This window comes from Balaenoptera ricei, chromosome 11, assembly GCF_028023285.1.
Source record: "Balaenoptera ricei isolate mBalRic1 chromosome 11, mBalRic1.hap2, whole genome shotgun sequence".
Lineage (NCBI taxonomy): Eukaryota > Metazoa > Chordata > Mammalia > Artiodactyla > Balaenopteridae > Balaenoptera > Balaenoptera ricei.
The window spans coordinates 10,609,453-10,632,845 of record NC_082649.1 but is presented as its reverse complement, the minus strand read 5'-3'; the positions used below and the strand labels follow the sequence as shown (position 1 = coordinate 10,632,845).

The following is a 23,393-nucleotide window of genomic DNA, read 5'->3' as shown; positions in this document are numbered from 1 at the left end:
GAAGCTGCCACATTCATGGTAGTTTGTTAGGGTAGCAGTAGAAAACTGATATAGGCAAGCAATAGGGATTGGTGGGGACTGTGGTCTACAGAGGCCACTATTCAGCTCCAGCTGATGGTTGTTGTGCGGGAGGCTCTGGAGGAAGAAACCCAGTACTTCTGGATCTTTCTCTTCTTTAAAAGAGGCTAGACTATGTGAAATATAGTGATTAAAAAAAACAAAACAAAACACCTGCTCGGTGAATATACCTATGATCCCTTCACTAAAGCATGACCCCTCTTGAATGGAAAGAGTTTCCTACTTTTTTTTTTTTTTTTGAGAAGTTGCCTAGTTTTAAGTCTTGTCTTGCATTCATATTATGTGTACAGTGAGGACAGCGCTTCTCTGAAGCGTGTTAACTTGCCATTGACAGGGACTGAGGTTTTGGCGGGGACTCTGGGGAGGCTTTGGGAGCTACCGCGAGTCTCCCACCCTTTGGGATGTGTGATGAGAATTCCCACTATAAATAGGAAGAGGAAGTACAGATTTCTTTATTTCTCTGTAGCCATCCTGATCCCCATGCTAAGCTCCATCTTTAGGGGGTAGGTAGGAAATGGAGTCATAGTGCAATCCGGTCATCTCACCAACCCAGGCGCTTACATTTTCTTCTAAGCAGCTCGGCCTCTTTTTGATGAGTCTGGTGGCCCAGTTGTTCAGTAATCTCCCCTTTGCCCGCCTCTGCTGCTGAAGGTGGCGGCTTCTATGGGGAAAGTGAGGCTTGCGTGACTGGCTGTGTTCCCTGGATCCAGGTGGTGCCTCTGGCTCTGGCTTGTCCAGGTGTGCGGTGGCAGTGCAGGCCACTCCCCAGAGTAAAGACCACTAAGGTGCGGTGGGTGTCGTTTGGCTATTTGGGACCAGCATAGAGGGACTGGTGGTCCTCTGTCCCCAGTCCTGATCATTGCAGCTACTGCATCCAACCCCAGACCTCTGTCCTCCAAGGGGCCCTCTCACCACCTCCCTGCCCCGCTCAACGCTTGGCTCTGTATGGGCCACCTCTAGGCAGGGAGGTTGGGAAGCTGGCTCCCACATACCCACCGCTGTTTCTAAACCTCTCCTCTTGGTTTCCCTGGGCTAGAAGTGGCGAGCTTTTCTTTTCTCTCCTGGGGATGCCTAGGCTGGAAGGAGCTGGTTAGAAACTTCCCAACATTATATCCTCAACCTCAACCTGTATGAGCCATAGCGGGGGAGATGTGTGCGATCGACCAATAAGGAAACCGCAAGTGAAAAGTGTTTCAGGAGTGCCGTCCCTGTTATGGGTGTTACAGGCTCAATGATTAGATGATACTACTATACATGAAACCATCTGAGAAAATCTAGCTACTGACAGGGATTCCTGTGCAAAAAGGAGGGCTCTGATGACAGGCCCAAGTAGTGGAGGAAAGTCCATAAAAAGGGTTGGTGGGATGGGGGCTGGCCTTTAAGGGTGGGTTGTATACAGAAAAGCACTTGAACATCTCAATCAGTTCAAGATCAAGTCCTGTCCATGTGAGCCGCGTGCTGACTTCCTTTCTTTGGCTGTCCCCCCTCTTTCAGAGCCCACAGAGGGCATCCTTGACAAAAGGAGCTGAATATGGGTCACGCTGACCCATTTCCATCTCAGGTTTGAAATTAGAAGTTGCTGTGGGACTGCGGGCGGTAATTCAGCTGAGCGTTGGGCACACCCGCCCACCACTGCCCCAGTTTCTGGTGCTCACCCCAGCCCGTTACACCACCTCCTGGGAGCCCTCTTGTGGTGCCGTGGGCATTGCACATGTGTGCATTGACATGTGGGGCTGGCCAGAATGGGAGCATGTGTCTGGGTTCAAATCCCAGCTGTCCTGGTCATTGAGTTTTGAGGCGCCATGGGCAAATAGCTTCCCCTCTCAGAGGCTCGGTTTCCGTGTCTGTGAGATGGGGACAGGGTTAGTACCTGCCTTGGGGGGTTGTGTACACACACAAAAATGGAAGGGAATGTAAAATATGCAGCCTCTTCTGGCACAGAGTCGGTGCTCCTCGAGTGGTGGTAATTGCTATTTTAAATTATGTCAGGATTATAGTGAACACATCAGATTAGGGCTGTGAGTCACGAAGTTGTTTGTCAGGAACTGTCCTGGGGATTGAAGATGAGGGATTTAATCTCTCCAAAGGGGCTCCCCTCCCAACTTATATGGAAGAAGGGCCAGAGGGCAGAGAGCAGGGCTTAGACAGGTCATTTCTGCTGATGCTTTTCTCAGCTGAAAGAAAACACGTGTGTGTGTGTTGGGGCCGGGGGGCAGGGAGCAGGGGAAGGAGATAACAGGGGTGGGATGGGAAGAAAGGAAGGAAGGGACTGAGCTGGACTGAGTGGAGTGTTGCAGTGAGGGGGTGAAACTGACCACATGTCCCATGTCTCCGGGAGCAGAGAAGGAACGATTACAAACAGCCCTGTCTGTTCAGATACTTAGTTCTGTTGAAACCAGAGATCTATCTTGGCCTTTAAAATGTTTTTTCTTCACTCTCAACTGTAGTTCTGCTTGATTTCCTTTGAATTAGAGACACTTTTAAGACTCTAATGATCTTCCTCAGAAAATGAACATCAGGTTTCACACAATTTTTTTTAAATAGTCCAATTTTAGTGGTTTCTCAGACCCAGGTTAAACACCCTTGTTTTATTTTATTTTATTTTTTGAACAGTGCAAATCTTTTAAAATTCAAATTGCATTTCAAATAAAGGAATTTTTTAAAAACACCCTCGTTTTAGACCATTTTCTAAATGGGACCCAAAGCTTCTGAATGAAGAGGTGAACTCTTACACATGCTTCAGAACCCTGCCCAAATGTCACCTCTTCAGCAGAGCTCCCTACCACGCCCAAGTCAGTTGGGCAGCCCCTCCTTTGCACTCTCATTGTTTATCCTTCTATTAGATACTATATCTATTAGATCCCATAATCACTCATTTCCTGGTTGGTTTCTTCTACTAAACTGTGAGCTCCTTTTCATCTTTCTTACTCATTTTTTGGGTCCCAGTGCCTAGCACAGAAATGTTGCAGGAATGGAATATAAAGGAAGATAATGAGTTCCCTGCTTGAAATGCAGGGAGAGCCCTCTCTGCCTTGGATGAATGGGGTTGGGGGGGGGGGGAGCTAGGAAGCTGTATCTGATGGGACTTCTTGTGGGGCTCGGCCAACCTGCCGGGACGGCGCAAGCCAGCCTCCAGGGCCAGCATCCGTTTTGGCTTTCAGAAGATAAGGGGCTGTCAGCACAAGTGGAATGATTGGGAAGAACTGGTGGGAAAGTAGCATCGGCCTCACAGATCGCCACTGTCGATTAGATGAGGGAGTGTGTAATTGGAATTGTGCTGGCAGGGGGGGATGCTTTGAAGTTCCAGGCTGATTATGCTAAAGAATGACTCTGGGGGGCTGGGTGGCAACCCTATTTTCCAGGTACCACCTACCTGATCAAGGGCAGGAGAGGACAGCAGCTCTTTGGGACAGCAGAGAGCATGTGTCTTTCCCTGGAGGTGTCAGTGGGAAGCCCCTTGCCCTGCTCCTGGGGTCCCTGGGATGGGGTATCAGCCCTCATAAAAGCTCCGGTCTCTGGAAAGAGAGATGGGTGGGTTCTCAGCCACAGCTTGGAGACCCTGGGCTTGGAGGGCGTGAGGGGCACAGCTGCCTGAAAGCGACTTTGGGGTCTGTTGGTCAGAAACTCCTTCCCTGTGGCACTGAGTCCTCCGAGGGCCGTGGATATCTGGACTCAGAGAGCACACACTCAGCAGGCTCTGGAGGAAGCAAATTCTCCATCTCCCTATGAGGGATCTCAGGAGGGCAGTAAAACTCCTTCTGAAATGATTTCATGTAAAAACTCCTGACAAAGAACAGGCATACTGCCTTGCACATGGCACTTTCACCTTCCAGAAATTTCCCATGATCTCATTTTCTCCCCAACTTCAGCTCCGTGACATGGGTGAGAAGGCATTAATCCCACCATCCTACGGACAGAGAGCTCTCACTTTATTTGCTGACAAGGGGTTCTTGTCTTGATAAAGTAAGTTGGTTCCAGCCCAAAGGCTCCCCAAAGACCCAACTTAAGTTCCTTGTCCTCACGCAAACGGGCAGACGGTGTGCATGGAGGTGGGTTAGGAAGACTCCCCAGGACACGCAGACCAGTCTCCACATGGCCTCTGCCACCCACCAGAGTCACGTTGTTCCCCCTTGACAAATGCAGCAAGGTCCCAAGACGGCCACTTCTGGTGCAGCCACAGGCCCCTGGGTGGAGCCAGCTGAGCGTGGGGGCAGTGGTGTCCCCGGAGGGAGCAGCAGGGTGGCCACCGGCTGCCATAGCCCAGAGAACCAAGAAAGCTCCCGCTGTTCTTCTGCATCGCTGTGAGAGCCAGTGGGCTTTGCTGACACTCTCCAGCTGCTCGGGAAACGTTTGGGGTTTGGCAGAGCCTCCAGCTTTTCCTCGGGCACCGGTGATTTTCCCCCGGTCCATTTCGCTCTGCCTGTGCATTTGGAGTGCAATCAGGTCCGTATGTTTCAAGTCCCTTTGCTTGATTCTCTGCCGCACGATTTTCTCTAAAGTTTTGGATCTCTTGCCTTAGAAGGAAGACACATCTTGCCACAAGACGATATGAACCCCCAACTTAAAGGGAGTGTGTGTGTGTGTGTGTGTGCGTGTGTGTGTGTGTGTGTGTGTGTCTCTGAGAGACGTGTGGATTCAGGGCAGCGGAGATGGCACTGCTGTACTTCCGGCAAAGTTGTACACGCAGGAGTGACAGGGCGTAGGCTGTCCTCTTAGGGTTTGCAGCGCAGAGACCGGGGTGGTAATTTTCCTGTTAGGGATCAGCCATGGCAGCTCTGAGGGCGGGCTCTGCCTCTCGCTGAGCTCTTCAGTTCCTGTCTCCTTGGGAGAATCGACTTACCTTCATAGCAAAGGAGTGTCAGGGCCACGGGCTTGCGGAGGATGCCGCTACTTACTTTTCCAGCACAAAATGGAGAGGGCTTTTCTCTGAAGAGCCCATTCCAGCACTTTCTGTGGAGGCGGCAAGAAAGACATGGTGCTAAGACATATGAAAATCATGAAGACACCAAAGACCTATGATATTTCTGGAGAACCAGACCCAAAGCCCAGGCTGACAGGGGCGATCTGGAAGGCAGGGATCTGTCTGCTTTCTTCGGGAAAAGTCCCCGCATATATTCAGTGGCATCTGACACACCCAGAGTGTGGGCTGTGTCACCCCTCTGCGCAGACAACACAAGCTCCCTTTATATGGCATGTGATTTTAGGGGTGAGGGGAATGCTCTGTGCCACGCTGATGCACCAACACACACACACACACACACACACACACACACACACACACACACACAATCTGATGACTGAAAGTCCACAATTAGAATGGTATTCTTTAGCCTAAGCCCTTGATTCTTGTTAAACTGCTAAGAACATTGGAGTTTCAGGTTCTGGGCATTTTGGAAGGGCAGATTTTGGTGGGGAAAAGCAGGCCAAGAGAACCTAAGGATCTTGGTGGTTGGGGATGGTCCCAGAGAGGGCTTTGCAGAAGCCCTACCAAGAGGTAGGGTTGAGGGAAGATTGCGTAAAACAGAGAAAACAGGGACTTCCCTGGTGGCACAGTGGTTAAGAATCCGCCTGCCAGTGCAGGGGACACGGGTTCGAGCCCTGATCCGGGAAGATCCCACATGCCGGGGAGCAACTAAGCCCGCGAGCCACAGCTACTGAGCCCGTGTGCCTAGAGCCTGTGCTCCGCAACAAGAAGCCACCGCAACAAGTCCGTGCACTGCAACAGAGAGTAGCCCCAGCTCACCACAACTAGAGAAAGCCCACGCAGCAACGAAGACCCAACGCAGCCAAAATTTAAAATATAAATAAATAAACAGAGAAAACAAACTCTGCTCTATAAATCTGTGAGCAGTCTGCTAGCTCTGCATTTTGGGGTCCTTTGAAGCTGGAAGCATTATCTTATTTTTAACAATAACGTTATGTGGGCTTCTAGGAGTTATCTTACAACTTACAATGGAGTTGCCTGTTCTGCAGAACCCCAGGGGGCCATGCACAAGCTGGGGATGTATGGGTAAAGTTTTATGTATACGTGTGAATTGATCTTCTGAAGAGAGTCCGTAGCCTTCACCAGAATCATGAAGAAGTCCTGTGGAATTGGAACAGGAAGACCTGAGCCTTGGAAGCATCACAAGTTCAGGGTCAGAGGGGCTTTCATCAGCTCCCTGGGCACAGGAACTGGGGCAGGTCCGTGAGCTCTGGAACCTGCCTGCCCGCCCGTGGCTTTGGAGGGCCCTTCTGCCATCATGTTAAGTCTTCGTGTCTCCTTTGGACCTAAAAAAGAAAAACAAATGTTTTTCTGACTGTAAAAGTTAAAACTCATAAAATATGGAAAAAGGTAGTGAAGAAAATAAAAATCAGTCTTAATCCTACTAATCAATTAATCACTGCAAACAGTTTGAGGTATTCCCTTCCAGGTGTTTTCTTTTGTCCTTTTAAGAGAGAGTTGAGATCACAGGATGTCTATGAATAGAGCACTTTTCACTTAACATGACCTCATAATCATCTCGCTTGCCATTAAAAAGTCTTTATAACCATCATTTTCAATGGCTGCACAATACTCCATTATATGGATGTATTACAGCATACTTACCCATTCTTCTATTGGGCATTTGCATTGTTCTTAGCTTTTTGCTTTAATAAATCACGCAGTGACGGCATCTTTGGGCGAGAAGCTGTGCTTACATTTTAGAGGATTTCTTTATGATAGATTCCTAGAAGTCTCTTTTGACTTTTGAAGATGTTGTGTGTTAAGACGTTGCCAAGACCCATCTGTAAAGTGTGGACGGTGCAGAGGACTGTGGGCAGAGAGGAGACTTAAGAAAGCAGAAGGCCCAGCCTTAATCCTTGAGGAAGCTGCTGTCTAGTGTGGGACCACAACATACTTAAATAGCCCAAAGGAAGAGATGCCTGTATCTCAGAATCTTGGGGGAGGCAGGCCTGCATTTTTTCTGGAAAGGGAGTCTATAGCTTTCACCAGTATCTTTTCATCTACAGAGCTTCAAAGAATTACCCATGTGATGATTGCTTTGGGTATGTGGAGGGGAGTGAATTATTTTTCCCAATTTATTTTTTCTTTTACTGTTTTATCTGATAGTTCTTAGAATAGAAAAAACAAGATAAACTTGTTTTTTCATGTGTCGTTAATATGACAATAGCGTGTACTCAGAAGATGGCCATCAGGGGTCTTGGTTTTGTGGACCCTGAGATAGGGTATAGGAGAGGCCACAGCCTATACCCAACAGGTGTGAGGCAGATTTTGGCAACATTTGTCACCTGTACCTGCAGTGACCTACCCATCTGTTTACATAGAAATCTGCTCCTGCCAGCATGATCCCGTGTTACGTGAGCCTAATGCCGATAGGACCATATTATCAGAACACGATGTCACACAGGTGTGCGGCACTTTTGGTAACACAAACCAATGTTTCCTCACCCCTCTTCCAGAGCCTCAGTCCTCACCTGGTTACTCAGAGGTAAAGAAGCTTCTTACTGTTCATTCAGGGTCGTCAGGAAAGCCAGCCCAACTCTGCCAGTGTGGAGGAGGCCAGGAGATGGGGTCATTGCGTGGCTCCAGGCCTTTCACTCGGGGCTGGAATTCGATGTGCACCTGGAAACTGACAGCCATCGATTGTATTTATTTTCTCCAGTCTGTTCTGGCCACTTCTACTGCTCGGCGAGCTCTTCCAGTGGGAAAATGAGAGCACCACGTGCCTGTGGCCTTGCCCAGGCATCTCCACTGGACAGACGCCCACAGTTGTAGGACTTCCACGGGACCCTCTTAGCTGGGCTTGCTGGGAGTGTTCATGGATTTTGTCAAGTCAGGTGCCTGTGGTCAGGACAACTGGGTTGGGTGCGAGTCTTGTCACCCCATCTCCCTTGTGGCATGTCCCTTGTCTTTGGCTGGGGTGTTCAGCTCTCCATAGGAGGGTCTACATGCAGAACATGACCGGACAGCAGAGAACTCATAGGCAGGCATGTGCCTTGACTCCGAAGCTCCCCAATCTGGCATCCTGCAATCTGGCTTGCTAACAAATCGGTATACTTTTTAACATTTTTTTTTAAATTTTTTTAAATTTATGGCTGTGTTGGGTCTTCGTTTCTGCGCGAGGGCTTTCTCTAGTTGCGGTGAGTGGGGGCCACTCTTCATTGCGGTGCGCGGGCCTCTCACTATCGTAGCCTCTTGTTGAGGAGCACAGGCTCCAGACGCGCAGGCTCAGTAGTTGTGGCTCACGGGCTTAGTTGCTCCGCGGCATGTGGGATCTTCCCAGACCAGGGCTTGAACCCGTGTCCCCTGTATTGGCAGGCAGACTCTCAACCACTGCACCACCAGGGAAGCCCGGTATACTTTTTAAAAAATTATTACTTTATTTTTTTGAGTTCCAACTGGCTGTTTCTCCAGGTTCAGCTGAGTCATTTTTCTTCCCTGACTCTTGGCTTTATCTTGGAATAAATCCTTTTCTTATTCCCTGTCACTCTCCTATCATTGGATCTTTGGTTTTCTCCTGACCCAGAACCACTTGGTTTCCTAAAGGGCTTCCACCTACCTATAACTTAGGCACTCGGTAGAGTCACCGCATAAGCTTAATTCTTATTTGGCCTCAGCTCCATTGCCAAAGGCACCGACGTCCCCACCCTCCCAGGCCGTGAGACAGATGAGGGTCGAGTCACTGCCCATCCCTCAGATATAAGGACTATCCGCTCTTCCCATAAGGAACAGGAAAACATTAAACGAACACATCTGTGAGCACAGCCAGCTCTAATCCATAATGCAAAATAAACAAGCAGGAAAACACTCAAAACATAATCCTTGGTGTTTTCTTGCTTGATTATTGCAAGCAATAAACAAGCTTGCAGTAAACAAGCTTGCTGGTTGTGGGAGAGAGAGCTAAAAGCTTAGACTTTTGAAGCATATGGTTAAGAAATTCTTCCTCTTCCTTAATCAGCCTCGTGTTGCCGTGATTTCAGCTTATATGTTCAGGTTCTGTCCAGATAAAGACACTGTTCTCTTCTCTACATATGATATTTTTAATAAAAATTATATTTTACAAATAAAATAAAACATATAAAACATTTCACATGTAAGATAACTTTTAATAAAATATATGTAGAACGTGATATTGTACTCTTTAATAGAACTTACATTTTGTATTTAAATATTTTAACTTTCCAAGTAAAATATATTTGTATATAAAATGTTATAGATTCATATAAATAAAACATTAAATGAAGCATTTGATATTATATTGGCAAACATTTTAAAAATTTCTGAAATATAGACTTAAAATGTATGGAAATAAATCTTAATATTTAAATCAATGTGATGGTTTAAGACTAAAGTAATTCAACTTAAATATTTAAAGTAACACTGAAATGTATAGAATATGTTATTTTTGTATAAGTAAAAGGTGTTGTAAGATGTTTTAAAATTGTAGTAAGGGTAGCTGGTCCGGTCTGGTTCCCGGTCCATAACTTACGATTTGGGGGCCACAGCGCCCCCTGTCGCTCGCTCGGCGCCAGCGCCCTGACGTGCTGTTTGTCCTCCCGCCCGCAGGCATCGGCAAGAACGTCATCTGCGACCGCACGGCCACGCCGCTGGACGCCTTCCGCATGATGTCGGCCGCCCACTACTACCCCAAGCTCATGAGCATCATGGGCAACGTGCTGCGCTTCCTGCCGGCCTTCGTGCGCATGAAGCAGCTCATCGAGGAGGGCTACGTGGGCGAGCTGCTGGTGTGCGAGGTGCAGGTGCACGGCGGCAGCCTGCTGGGCAAGAAGTACAACTGGAGCTGCGACGACCTGATGGGCGGCGGCGGCCTGCACTCGGTGGGCACCTACATCATCGACCTGCTCACCTTCCTCACCGGCCAGAAGGCTGTCAAGGTCCACGGGCTGCTCAAGACCTTCGTGAAGCAGACCGACCACATCAAGGGCATCCGCCAGATCACCAGCGACGACTTCTGCACCTTCCAGATGGTGCTGGAGGGCAGCGTGTGCTGCACCGTCACCCTCAACTTCAACGTGCCCGGCGAGTTCAAGCAGGACGTGACCGTGGTGGGCTCAGCCGGGCGCCTGCTGGCGGTGGGCACCGACCTGTACGGGCAGCGCAACAGCGCCCCGGCGCGGGAGCTGCTGGTGCAGGACGCCACGCCCATCAGCAACTCCCTGCTGCCCGAGAAGGCCTTCAGCGACATCCCCTCGCCCTACCTGCGCGGCACCATCAAGATGATGCAGGCCGTGCGCCAGGCCTTCCAGGACCAGGACGACCGGCGCACGTGGGACGGGCGACCGCTCACCATGGCCGCCACCTTCGACGACTGCCTGTACGCCCTGTGCGTGGTGGACACCATCAAGCGGTCCAGCCAGACGGGCGAGTGGCAGAACATAGCGGTGATGACGGAGGAGCCCGAGCTGAGCCCCGCCTACCTGATCAGCGAGGCCATGCGCCGGAGCCGGATGTCCCTGTACTGTTAACCCGGACTGGGGACCCAGCGCGACCTAGGGCTCCCGCCTGGGGCCCAGAGAGGGGGAAAGGCTGGGGGAGAGGGGGCCTCGAGGAGTGTAGGGGCGGGGACGTGGAAAGGCAGGGTGAGAAAATGGCATCTGGGAGGCTGAGCCCCTGTCCGGGTGAGGGGCCCCGAACGAGACTGTTGGCACGGTGACCCGCGCGGTCCCTGAGGTCGTCCCGGCTGGCGTCGGCTGAGACGCAGGCGGTCAGCCGCCTCTGCTGCCCTTTACTGTGAGAAGCCGGGAGGGGTTGCCGGTCTCCGCCCCTCATCCGTCGCCCCCCACACCTTGGCCTCCTTGGCAAGCCAGATTCTCCTGCGTGCTCTGAGCCCCGTTTCCAGTGGCGAGCTCGGTTGGCGGGAGACGGCACATCTTCACGTGCCCACGCAAGCCTGCAGGTGTGTGTGAGGGGTGGGGGGCCAGTGGCTAAAGAGAAAGTTCAGGTTCCAGGAAGCCACTTCAAGCGTCTGAAGGAAAAAGTACTTGGTAGCAAAGTGTACAGCTTTCTGGATGGATTGGTCTTCCTCCCAGGAAGCCCAAGGGAGGGAGTGTCTTCCTAACTGGCTCAGTGCCCTTTTCCTGGCCTGAGGTAGGGTAAGGGAGGGCCAGGAACAGCAAGCAGAGAATCGGGTTCCCTTGAGCCAAAAGGAGAGAGCAGGGGTACAGCCTGCGCTGAAGCAGATGAGGCAGAGAAGAAAATATCCCTTCGGATTTGTCAGCAATTAAAGGCCCATTTCCGGTGGAGTGGAATTGCCTGTAAGGAGGGATTCGGTACTGGAGCGTTGAGGTTGTCCTTTCACGGGACCGAGGAGACAGCGGGAAGGAGGTGTGGGTCTGACCACAGGCTCCTGTGCTATCCTCCAGGACCTGGGGGCAGCCTTGCGCCCCAGGGTCACAGTGGCAATTCCCAGCAGAAGGGAAAGTGAGCCAGCCCTGGACCCATCTCTCCTAGCAAGCTGGGGAAGGGCTCTTAGGAGATTCCCCAGCTTTGTGGATTTTAAAAGGGAAGCCTTCAGGTCCACTGAGATATAATCCTCTCCCCTTTAAAAGAAAAAAAAAAAAATAGTCAAGGCTCTTTTCCTTAGCTTGGACCTTTGCTTTCACACATCAAAAAATGAAAAATTTTGAATAGGTATTAAACAAAAGGACAGCAAGGCACATAATTTTCAGTGTTTCTAAATGGGGTTTGAGAGCCCTCTGAGGTGTATGGTTCCCGTAGGCTGAAGAAGGCTAATGTAGGAAAAAACATCTTCTTCCTCTTGGTCTCCTGTCTCTCTTGTCTTGTCATCCTCTGCTTACAGGGAGGGCTTTTACTGGAGATGGCAAACTGCAGGCTTGGAGCAGGCAGTGCCAGAAGGGAACAACCAGATACACACACACACATACACACACACACACACACACGGGTTTATAAATGCTCACTACCACCATTGTCACTAAAATCGCTCTTAAAAATTCAGACCTTGTCTTGAAAGAAAGCCCAAGTCAAATACATTTTGAAAATGGGGAATTATCCTTTTGTTATCTTTTCTTAATCCTTCACCCCACATAGGACATTTGTCGAGCTTGGCTGTGGAGACTATTACTTGTAAATGTACACAGCGTTTGTTCACAGTCACAGAAATCCAGCCGTTGTCTTTGGCACACAAGTGACATTTAGACATCTTTTCAGATGGCCCCGCAGTGGAACTGGAAGGGAATTTAAGGGGCTGAGAGTGAACCCCAGGCTCTGAGTGGGCAAAGTCCCAAAATGAACCATGCGATCAGTTGCTCCCTCCTTCCTCCTCCCAGGGCCAATACACCATGAATCCCAGGCTGCCCGTGGGTACTGCGTGGCCGTGTCCAAACACCGCGGGAATGTGGTATTTTCTAGCACGGAGGGGTAGGGATCACCTCCCTAGAAAGAATTACCCCGCTTCCTGGTCCCTTACTACAACGTGGGGAGGTTAGTGAGCTAAAACTCTCCATGGTACGATTGGTCCCTGCTCCGTTGACAGAATCAGCCTGCCCGCTTTCCTAGCTACCAGTTCAAAACTAGAGATTTGGTGGAATGGAAGTCTCCCAGTAAGAATTTGAGCAGAGAGCCATGCCATGGACTGTTTTGGTTCAGATTCTCCTAAATTCCCCTCTGGATAAATAGCTTTTGTGGAAACTGAGTGGAAAGAATCTTTTCTTTTTCTAGTTGGCCCCGAAAGGCTGTGATCAAGGATGTAGAGAAAGGAAACTAGTGACTCTATGAGTCTCATTTTTCTAAGTCATTTATAATCTAAGTAGGGCTGTTCCTGGGGTTTCAGTTTTGTTTCTGTACTTAAAATACTTGGGACTTCTTTCCCCCCAAAGATCACTGAGCTCCGTGATAAATATTTAGTGTCTAAAACAAAAATTCTCATTTGAGGCTGGGGTATATGGAAAGAATATACATTCTTAAAAAGAAGCATGAAAAATATTTTAGTAAGTGTTCTTAAATTCTTTCTACTGAAATGCATGTAGTAGGTAGATGCAGGAACAAGTGGAAGAAAAGACATAGTTCATTTTCTGAGTGTAAAAACTACAGTAAATGGGTTCTTTAGTGCTCCTTGGGCCCCAGTCCTATCACTTGCAAAGACTTGATTAGGAGTCACAATATAAAGCTGAAATCTCAAGCTTTCAACAGCATTCTATGGAAGGACTTTGTCCCAGCCCAGCACCCCTAATAGTCCCCTCAGGGGACTGGGTACCATCAGCTGGGTTTGAGCTCAGATGAAGTCTCTGGAGTAACCCAGCCCTCTCTGCCTTGTTTAATGTGTTTCAAGGACCCAGAGTAATGGAAGCTCCATTTTAGGGTCATCACATTTAGTCCCCACTTGCCTGATTTATTCCCGTCATTGTGAGGGGGCTTCTGATGCTGAACATTAGGGCTCATGCCACTGGTGGCCTCTGCAGAATGTTCCAAATTCCAAATTCTGAGAGGGGGTATAAGTCAGGGTAACCACAAGTGTTTGGGAATACTCTGGGCTTATTTGGAAGGGTTGGACTCTCTGAGTTTTCTCCCGGAGAGAGAGTTCATGACCACTGTCAGCTCCCCTATGACTTCTCCCCCCGATGGAGAGGAGTGGCAGGGGACCACAGATCCTCCTTAGCCCACCAGGCAGCAGATACCTCGGGACTCTTAGGGCAGCTTGGCCGACTCCAGCTCCAGGTGAACTTCTCCCAGACCCTTTCTCCATCCTCAGAGAGCCACGCCAGTACTCTCTGCGCTCCCACATTTCTTGATCATCTACTGTGTGCAGGGTATTTTAAGTACGTTATCTCGCTTAATCCATAAAAACAACCCTGTACTATTGGGTATTGTCAGTCCCATTTTACACATGAGAAAATTGAGGCTGAAAGGAAGAGTAACTTGCCCAGAGTCACAAAACTATTAAGTAGAAGTGGGGTCACCTGAATCCAAACCTTTCTTCTCCTCCAAACCACGTCGCCTCCCCCGAAGGAAGGTTTGAGCCTCTGCAATTCCTGCCGGGCAGGAAAGCGCTTCTTGTCGAACCCTGTCGGGGTCTGTGGAGCAACAGTGATTAGAGTTCAATGTGACCTGCGTGGGGCGCCCCTCTGCTGCTGTCGACACCTGCCTGTGGAGCAGGATGCCACGTTTGATGTTCTGCCAGAAGGTTCCTTGTAGAGCTGCAAATAGAAGGAGTCGATTTTTCTTCCTCTTCCAAAATGGAAATATCACTCAGCTTCTTTTCAAATCAACTTCCTAAGTTGATTCTGATTATAAGCGTTGCAGCAAGCCACAGAGTTGGGGATTTTCAGAACGTTGGCCGATTATTATGGGTGGCCTTGGGTTTTGCTCTCACTGAGTATATAACATAGGAAAATGTCTTTTCTCAGGGAGTGGGACTTTGACAGTTCATTTGTTTGTGACTCAGATTTTAGCTGTGCGTTGCATTTGTACCTTTAGACTTTCTTAACTCTTCATCTTGTCTCATAGCCGCAGCTGTTGAATACGACCTGTGGTCACAAAGTAGGTTTCTGATTGCATCACTTTTATTCTGGTGGGTTTGGGGCGGGGGAGGAATTCAGCGTTGATAAGGGTAACCTGGGGAGAAAGTAAAGCCAGTTGCATCTGGAGGGACTTCAGAGCCCAATATATTCAGTTCCTTTATTTTTACATCCCCAAAAGGTTAAGTGATGACCAAGGTCACACCACTTCTTAGTGGTAGAGCCAGGACTAAAATCCCAATTTTCTGACTCTAAGTCCCATCCTGCATCTTCAGAGCTCTCAGATGGGGAGAGGGAGGCCCAGAGAGGTGAAATGACTTGTCTCAGGTCCCAGGGCTAGTTGGTGCAAGAGTTGCAGTTAGAACTCAGACCTGCAACGGACTGTATTCCCTGAGCTGTTGCAGCTGAATCAGTTTTTTAGAAACTCAATTATGTCTTGAATATACTCAGAAAACTAGCTGTTTAAAATTTCCCATTGTGACTATAATGTGAACAATTACCTCTAATTTGTATTCTATTGGCAAGGATGGGGGACATACATTCAGATGTTCACCTTTGGGATTTCCCGAGGCCAGCTCTACTTCTGGGCTCTCCCCTGCCCTCTGGCTACAGATCTAGGTCTTGACTAGCTTAGGGCTCCTGCTCCACCTACCGCCTCCATGTTCGGTCATCCAAATCCTGAAGTTTATAGGGCAGAGGTCACGACACTGGGGAGTTTTTTTTTTTTTTTTTTTTTAAATCAACTCTCAGAGCCCTGCCTTTCAGTTCCCTTTCAGGGACAGGGAGACGCGTAATGAAATAAAAGCTGTGCTTGTCTGCAGCCCATGGGCCCACCCCAGCCTGTCGCATCCTGGGCAGAGAAGCGGGCGGATGGGGAGTACCCCAAGTTTGAGGGAACAGCCCTGAGTTGGGCTTCAGAACTTTTCCCAAGAGGAGTGTAGACCTTCTGTGCTTCTTTAAGAGGTGATGGGCTCAGTGGGCTCATCAGAGTGTGCAGGTGCAGCCAGTAAGTACCGTGTACCTGAGTTCCACACCGGTTAGCAATGAAAGGCAGTGGCCTACTGGCTTTTTCTTCCCCATGTCACGGTCCCTATTTGCTGGAGCTCTTGAGAGGGGCACCAAGCGTCTGGCTCTGTCAGGCTCCTCAAGTGTTGCACTACTGAATACTCTTGAATCTGTTGCCCCTTTCTGTTTACGCCAGCAGTGAGCAGAGAAATAACAAGGCCATGTCACATGCAGTGGCTTCGTGCTTGGCGTGGCAATCGTGATTGCCTGGGTGGTGTGAGCAGGGGCCCCAGACTAACCCAGGTCAAGGTCTCTGCTGTCCCCTGTAGCCATCACAAGGGCTACGTTGTTGAATGAGCCCCATGGTTTCTCCCCAGAAACTCCATGACTGATTGGTGACTCTAGTCCCAGGCTAAGAAATGGAACCCAAGGAAGCGACCTGCCCGCTCCTTTGCTCCCCTCCTTCCCCATCAGGCATCCAACCATACTTAGTATTCTTGCCCTGTGCCTTGCCCAGGGGAGGGAGAAGGTTCTAGTAATTATGGTTTTCTGTTGGTTGCCTGGTGCTTTTACTGTTGTTTTATTTTGTTGTTGCTGTTTTTAACCGAAAGTTGCATTTGTTTGGTTGTCAATGTCGAGTGTGTGTTTATTGTTCTACAAACATGAGTATATATATGTATGTATATGTATAAAAACAAACTTATAACATATAAAAAGTCAAGGCATGTATACTAGATATTTTAAAGAGTTATTTATCAAGGGAAAAAGATGTGTGTTATAAAGTAAACAGAGTCTATATTTTATATATAATGTAGATAGCAAAAAATAGCTTATAAATTATAGAAGGTTTGGGTTTTCTTTTTTTTATTATTAAAGCAAAAAAAAAAAAAAAAAAGACAATGAATGCACCTGTTCTTAGTGTTTTAAAAGCCAAACTGCTGTGGGAGGTGGTCTTCCCTACCAGGCCCTTGGGCTGTACAGTCTGTGCTCCAGGCCCGGAGCTGATGCCTTGTGTTACCTCTGCAGTGCTCAGGGGGCCATGGTTACCATTACCCCGCCAGCTGGCATGTGCCGCTTCAAATGTGGCTTCCTGCTGTCCTCCCCAGTTTGTGTTGGTGGGATAAAGGAATGGAAGTAGCAAATAAAGACTGAAGAGAAGATATGATTGCAGCTGTTTTCCTGTTTATTATACCTGGGTGCTCTACCTGATGAGTTAGGTAGCTGGCCAGTTTGTGGGATCTGAATTAAGAATGGGGGTGGGAATGATGGTGGTGCATCTGGGGTGTGTGTGTGTGTGTGCCTAGTGCAGGGAATCTCTTCTTGTGTCAGCATCCATGAAACAGAGCAATGGAATCCACTGACCTGCTTTTTGATGGTAGATATATTGAAGGTTAGAACTGGAGGCACTTTAGAGCAGTCTGGTTCAAATCCTGGCTCAAATTTTGGAAATGTGAACATGGAGGGGAAATAACCTGCCTAAGGCCACTTGGGGGTGTGCGTGTGTGTGTGTGTGTGTGTGTGTGTGTGTGTGAAAGCCCAGTCCAAAGATGATAACAGACTTTAGATTGCGGAGCACATTTTAGAATTCTCTATTATATCAGGATCTTAACCTAACACCTCCCACCAAGCCCTGTAAGACATATTCAAACAGGCTCAGTTGCCTCTTTAGAAGAGCGTCTTTGCTTACGTCGTTCTTAGCGGTGTTTAAGGGCCACCATCTTGGACTGAGCTCAGCCGAATGTGAGATTTGCATGGATGAAGTCTCTCATGGATGGGCTGGTCTTTCCTTTCCACCCTCTGCTGTCTTAGACAACACACAGGTAATTCTTCTGGCCCATGCTTTCCCTTCACTTAAAAACAGTTAAGAATTGGGAAGAAAAATACAAAAGCTGAGATCCCCTTGTTCATTCCTTCATGAGCAGATCATGATGTGAGTGCATTCAGAACGCAGCCTGTCCATTCAGACAAAGTTGCAGCAAATCCCTGCACTCACATGGATTATGACAGCTCACACATGACATTCTCACACCTCACGATCGGTTCTGAAGGACGCTGTGAGAGAGAGTGCTTTGTCAGAGCGGAAAGCCCCACTTGGCCAAATGTAACGTATGGTTGCGATGAGGTCCATTTCTCTAGTTTCTTCCAGCCAAGTGGCCTGCGAGCCAACCCCTGATGGAAGACTCCACGCTCCTGAGCGTTTATGTACATTTTCAATCCAGTTGTTCCTTCACAGATTTGGAATCTCTTTGTGATGCTGGTTTCTCTCAATTTAGGCTCATTTCTTGTTACGTAAACCGGGGATTATGCCTTGTCCTACTAAATTACAGGATATGATCACATTGCTTTCGTAGTCTCTGAACTGCTGTTTAAAAAGAACAGTTGCAATCACATTGCAAGTCATTCAGGTTGTATCAATAGTTTACGGGTCAAACGAAGAAGAATCTATGTCTCCTCCTATGCCGATCTAACCCCTCGCCACTCTCCCACCCCACCACACACATACACGCACACACACAGATACACAGGACCATTTTCCGGTTTCACCTCCTTTTATCTTGTGCATTTTTAGCACCTATTTTGACAAGTCTGGGTGATACAACGTGAAGGATAAAATAACTGCTACAATTGTTATCAGGATGAAATACACATCTACAAAGTATGCACAGTTTTGTATACAAATGAAAAAATAATAATTTCACCTCACTCTAAGTTGTATGCTCCCATTTTATCGACACACATTTACCTTAATCTTGCCTGAGCAGAAAAGATCCCTCTGCCTAGATATTCCTTGGCAGTCCCTACATGCACTTGTCGGTAGCAGTGCCCCCTGCTGGAAGGCTGGCCAGGAAGTATGGAGGACAGAAATGGAACAGACGCCACTTCATAGAGCTGAGCCACGTCACCACCAACTAGACAGCGTGACAGCTTACTTGAGCCAAAACCTCTACAAAGAAGCTGATGCAAAACATTCAAAATTCTTCACCTTGTTCGTTCAAGTTCAGGCTTCCTTTTGAATCCTATCTCTGAGTCTCCATCTTCTGGGTAAATTCCTGAGAGATGACTTGAGCTAGGACAGCCTTTGCAGCATTGCTGTGGTCCAACCACAGCTCTACAAGATGAAGTCATATCTAAGTTGGTTGTTGGACTTCCTCCAAAAATATCCTAATGAAGGGAACAGCTTTCTCTCCTCATGTTACACAGATGGTGATCACCTTGGGTCAAACCAAAGCCACAAGTGAAAATGAAAGACTAACTTTAGGAGCAACTTCTTGGGCAATTGCAGATTCATTCCTTTCTTGGTGGATGATTTGTATATTGATGGGGCGCAATCCGAGAATCACCATTTGGGGTGTACATGTACCGAAGTCCCATTGTCTCTGCCCCATTCATCATTGGCCACCGGCACCTTGGAAGCAGGACACCCTGGGGAGGAGGAACTCTAAGAGGGCTGCGAGTGGCTGCAACAGATGTGGAGTTCACGTCCACAAAGCACACGAGGCCCTAGGGAGTCCCCAGTCTCGAAACACCCCCTACCCAAGTCACTACCTCCCTTTTAAAGAGCCCTGAGGGGTCTAAATCAGGCCGAAGTCAGACCAAAGCTGCTTGAGGCTGCCTTGGGGATGGTGACTCACCCCAGACCCCTCAAAACCAAAGACCAAGCAGGCATAATAGCTAGTGAAACTACAGGGAGGGAAGCAAGACCAGAGCCCCCGCTGTCTTCCTAGGCCTTCTGAGGCTGCTTGTCTGGGACGTGGCGGCTAGCAGGGGGCCTGGAGCATCAGCCACCCTTCAGTGCGCTGGGCTTAGGCATCTGACTTGGCACTCAGGTTTCCACCATGAAGCAGACGAGAGAGTCAGCCTGGCACCAGCAGCTGCGTAGCAGTACAGCTGTGAGATGCTGAAACGCATGTATCACTAAGAAAGAAGTGAGCGGGAAGAGGTGGGGAAAAGAAGAGAAGAGGGAACTGGGGTCAAGGCGGGGCAGGGGAGACACAGAGCAGAAGCAAGAGTGGAAATTCATGCCAAGGGTAAAAAAAGAGATGAAGGGAGAAAACTTGGAGAAAGGTCAGAGGCATGCATTGGAGATATGGCAGTTTCTGTGGATAAGTAAATGTTACATGAGATAACTGAAACGCGGTTCCTCTGTGGCCGACAGGCCTCATCTGTGCTCTGAGGACAGCTTGGATGAGGAGGAGGAGAGCGGATGAGAAAACACAAGGGAGGGATTCTTGTAGAACTTGGCAGAGCCTGGCTGACTCACTTCGGGAGCTGTTCAAAGTGATCCAACTGTCGGCATTTGCTAGAAAAATTTCCATACCAACCTCTGTGTTAACTGAGCACCAGACCCCAAGTGCACCCTGAGCCCATCCTCCTTTCTTGTTGCTTTTCTTATTTGCAATCCCCGCCCCCAAACCTGAAGTTTTCAAGGATTCACCAGCTGCCATTTTGCCCTGTCCTTTAGTCCCCTCCAGGGACTCTTGGACACATTCAGGAGTCTTCCAGATAGCCTTTTTCTTTTTTTCTGCACACACAGAATCTCTCATCCCTCCTCAGCTTTCAGAGACCCTGCCCACCAGGCCATTGCTACAATCTGCTTTCTCCTTTTGCACTAGAGCTTTTCTGAAGAAAGTCTCCCGAGGGAGCAGGCCCGGCCCAGCAGGAGCGGATGCTCGTCAGCTACATCCAGCCCTGGCTTCTGCTGTCCTGGGTCCCCTGGCTCAGCCCTCGGATCTGTCCTGGGTCTCGTCAGGTTGCCTGTGAAATCCAGGCTCTTCCCTTCCTCGTTTACAACGCCCTCTTGCTTTCATTTATCCATTCAGCCGAGCGGAGGTCATGTGATGAGAGCCTCTCCACCTGTTTTCCTGATTACCCAGCAGGTGTTGTACCTGACCCGCTCTCTCATCCTGGCCGGGGGAAGCCAAGGCAGACATCTTTCCCCTCTAAGGCTGCATCTCATCCCTTCCCAGCCTGCTCTCATTCCCCACCTGGAATCTCTCCCTGTCCACTGAACTCTCCCTTCATCCTTCAGCTGGGCCGGAGTATGGATTCAGGGAGTCTTTGAACTTGGATGGAAAGAAAAAACCAAAAACCAAAAAGGTGCATCTTAATTTTCACTAACTCTACCTGAGATTAGCATTTTCTTCAATTGTAGCATCAAGTTACAGTTGGATTAGCAGTATCTGTGACTTTTATCGCCAGTAAGAATCACATATATCTTCAGATCTTATCACTGGTTTTACAGATATCTTGAAATATCATTCATACTCATCACTTCTCTAAAATCATGGAAATCTATAACCAGATCTTTTTATTTAATACTGCAGTTAAAAGCCCATACATTGCCCTATCACAACTTTTAAAAATTTGGGGGGTAAATATAATAATATAATTTGTTACTTTATAGTCATATGTGTCTTATTTTATACATTCAAAACAGTATTCCGGGGGTTAAACACATTAGTCCAAAAAGGGATCCATCGGCTCCACCAGACTGCCAAAGATATACAAGGCACAAAAAAGTTGAGAACCTCCGAGTATGGCAGAAATAGCCTTAGCATGGTCCTTACTCTCGACTATAAACTTTTTCCATGGTTATTGAATATGATTTAAATAATGACACAATTAGTTTAAAAGAGGTACTCTGAAATCCAAAGACCCCTTCTGGGTGTCTGAACCCATGTCTTCCTTTGGAGGAAGTTCTTACTCCAAAGCCCTGTTTCCCAAACAAAGCTGAGCACCAAGTACCAAAAGGGCCGTCTTAATATAAGCAGATTCTTGGGCTCTGCACCACACCACCTGAATTGATTTGGGGGCAGAAGAGGTAGTTGGAAATTTTTAAAATGCGAACGACACAGGCATCTATTAAACAGCCCACACTGTACAAAGAGGTATTATACAAGGAAAGTTAAAATCCCTTCCATCCCAGACCCTCATTTCCACTTCCTAGAGGCAACTGCCATCCACAATTTGTATCCTCTCCCTGAAACTATCCCAGCATACAGACAAATATTATATCTCCTGTACACACTGCGGGGTCTTGCTCTTTTTTTCTTAATGTATTTTTAACCTCTTTCCACATCAGCATGTAACATTGACCTCATTCTTTTTCATGACTGTATCGAAAAAAATCTACATGAAAAATTCTAACTGAAATGTTTTTAAGCTCTGGAGATAGATGGTGGTAATGATTGCATAATCATGTGAATTTCTGAGGACCACTGAACCATACACTTAAAGATGGTTAAGATGGAAAATTTTATGTTTTGTATATTTTACCACAATTAAAAAAAAAAAGTTAAGCTTCCCAAGTAATTGAGCTGCAGCCCCAGACCCTACCTCCTCCTCCTACTTCCCTTCAGGTCAGCCAGCCTGACATGTTGGAAATGCCTACTCCTTTTTGCCTCTTTGCTGCTATTCAGGGCCCTCTCGTTCATATTTCTTTTCAGAAACAAAAGCTCTCCTTTCCACGGGTGGGTGTTACCAGAACGCAAGTGGATGAAAGGTTCTTTCCTAAGCCTGTCAGGAGTCAGCAGACAGCTGCTTCACCACTGACAGCCCCAGCTCTGGTGAGGACAGAATCCTTTTCAGCTCTGGAATGTCTTTCATCCTCAGTGTTGAAAGCTTTGTGGAAATTGGGCCAGGGCTCGTCAAACAATTCAAGCCTGGACACAAACAACCCCAAAAGTCTACGCTAAGGCCTCCTTGGACTGTTTTTCACTGGCGTTTTGACGTCCTTGACCCAGCTAAAGGGCTCGGAAAAAGCCTTTTCACCAGTGGCCTGTTCAGATAAGTTAAATCCCCTGAAATTCAGCACCATGTGGGGTATCCGTAGGGTTTAATGTACTTCCATTGGTCTGTGGACTCTAGAGCAGTTCAGATCAGAGAGAACAGAAGCTTGTCCAGAGTCCAGCATCCTGGAACTGTCACCCCAGGCAGATGCTCCCAGAGCCTTGGGCCATCCGCGTCACATCAAGTCCATGGGAAGTATTGCCTTGGCTACAGACGGACTCAGGGCACTGAGTCAGACACTTACCTTAGTCACCTGGAAAAGTTACTGTGACACCAAATTCTTGTCTCTCCCTGTGAAGGAATCACTTAAACTCTCAGTTTTAAAAGCCTCCATACGTACCTGCCACATTCAAGTAGCTTGGCTCTGGGAGTTTGTCCAAGCCTCGTCAGTAGGGTCCTGCCTGTGACGTGACTGTACTGGAGATAAGGATTTTCCCATGTCCTGTCCCTCCCTGGAGGGTTTTGCCGTGTCATTGCATACATCCGCATTCCAGCACTTCACGGAAGGAGGCTTTGGTTTGGTGAGGCACGGCTCTGAACTTACAAGTTCACTGGAGATTTCTTTTCAGTTTTGGACTTCTTACTTAGTTAATAACTTACTAAGGGCAGTAACTTAGTTACTAAGTTACTAAGGGCAGCCCCTGCCCTTCCCCCGCCCCCGCCATTGCCAGCACTGTCTGTCCATCCATTCATGAACTCTATTCCATGTCCCCTCGATCAGATTTTTACCAGCTCACACATCATTTCTTTGGGCCATCGGGGCCTTGCCTGGCCCTGGCATGGCTCATCTTCGAGCCGGAGAATCCAGGAAGCCGCAGAGGCCTGGCTCTTATATTCAGAGAACTGTGGGGTGGTCACACATCCACTGTGTTCTCCTTTCACTGCTGCCTTTCCTCTGAGATCAGATTGCTCTCAGACCTCATTCTGTGACTGAGGTCCTGGCAGTTACCCTATAAGGTGAAGTAAAGGAGTCAGGACAAGCCCCACGGAGGTCAAAAGGCCCCAAATCTCCTGGCAAGATGGGTTTTTTTAGATAAAGC

General features: G+C 48.3%; 1 protein-coding gene and 1 long non-coding RNA gene across 5 annotated transcripts in view; one reads left to right on the top strand and one right to left on the bottom strand.

Annotated features, from left to right (window-relative positions):
- Positions 1 to 10,636, top strand: part of GFOD1 (Gfo/Idh/MocA-like oxidoreductase domain containing 1) — a 103,174-nt gene extending 92,538 nt beyond the window's left edge. For all 3 annotated transcript variants that reach the window (XM_059937948.1, XM_059937949.1, XM_059937950.1), the window contains exon 2: positions 9,629 to 10,636. In XM_059937948.1, the coding sequence (XP_059793931.1) occupies positions 9,629 to 10,548 (920 nt within the window). In that variant the 3' untranslated portion in view covers positions 10,549 to 10,636. The remainder of the gene's footprint in view (positions 1 to 9,628) is intronic.
- On the bottom strand, positions 2,652 to 22,870 carry LOC132374346 (uncharacterized). 2 transcript variants are annotated; one of them, XR_009505648.1, is made up of 3 exons: positions 22,598 to 22,870; positions 6,030 to 6,348; positions 2,652 to 5,028 (listed from the first exon to the last, which is right to left on the bottom strand). It is a non-coding gene; the product is annotated as an uncharacterized LOC132374346 (long non-coding RNA). The 2 variants fall into 2 exon arrangements; XR_009505647.1 differs by having other exon boundaries at positions 22,694 to 22,870.
- Positions 22,871 to 23,393: the final 523 nt, after the last annotated feature.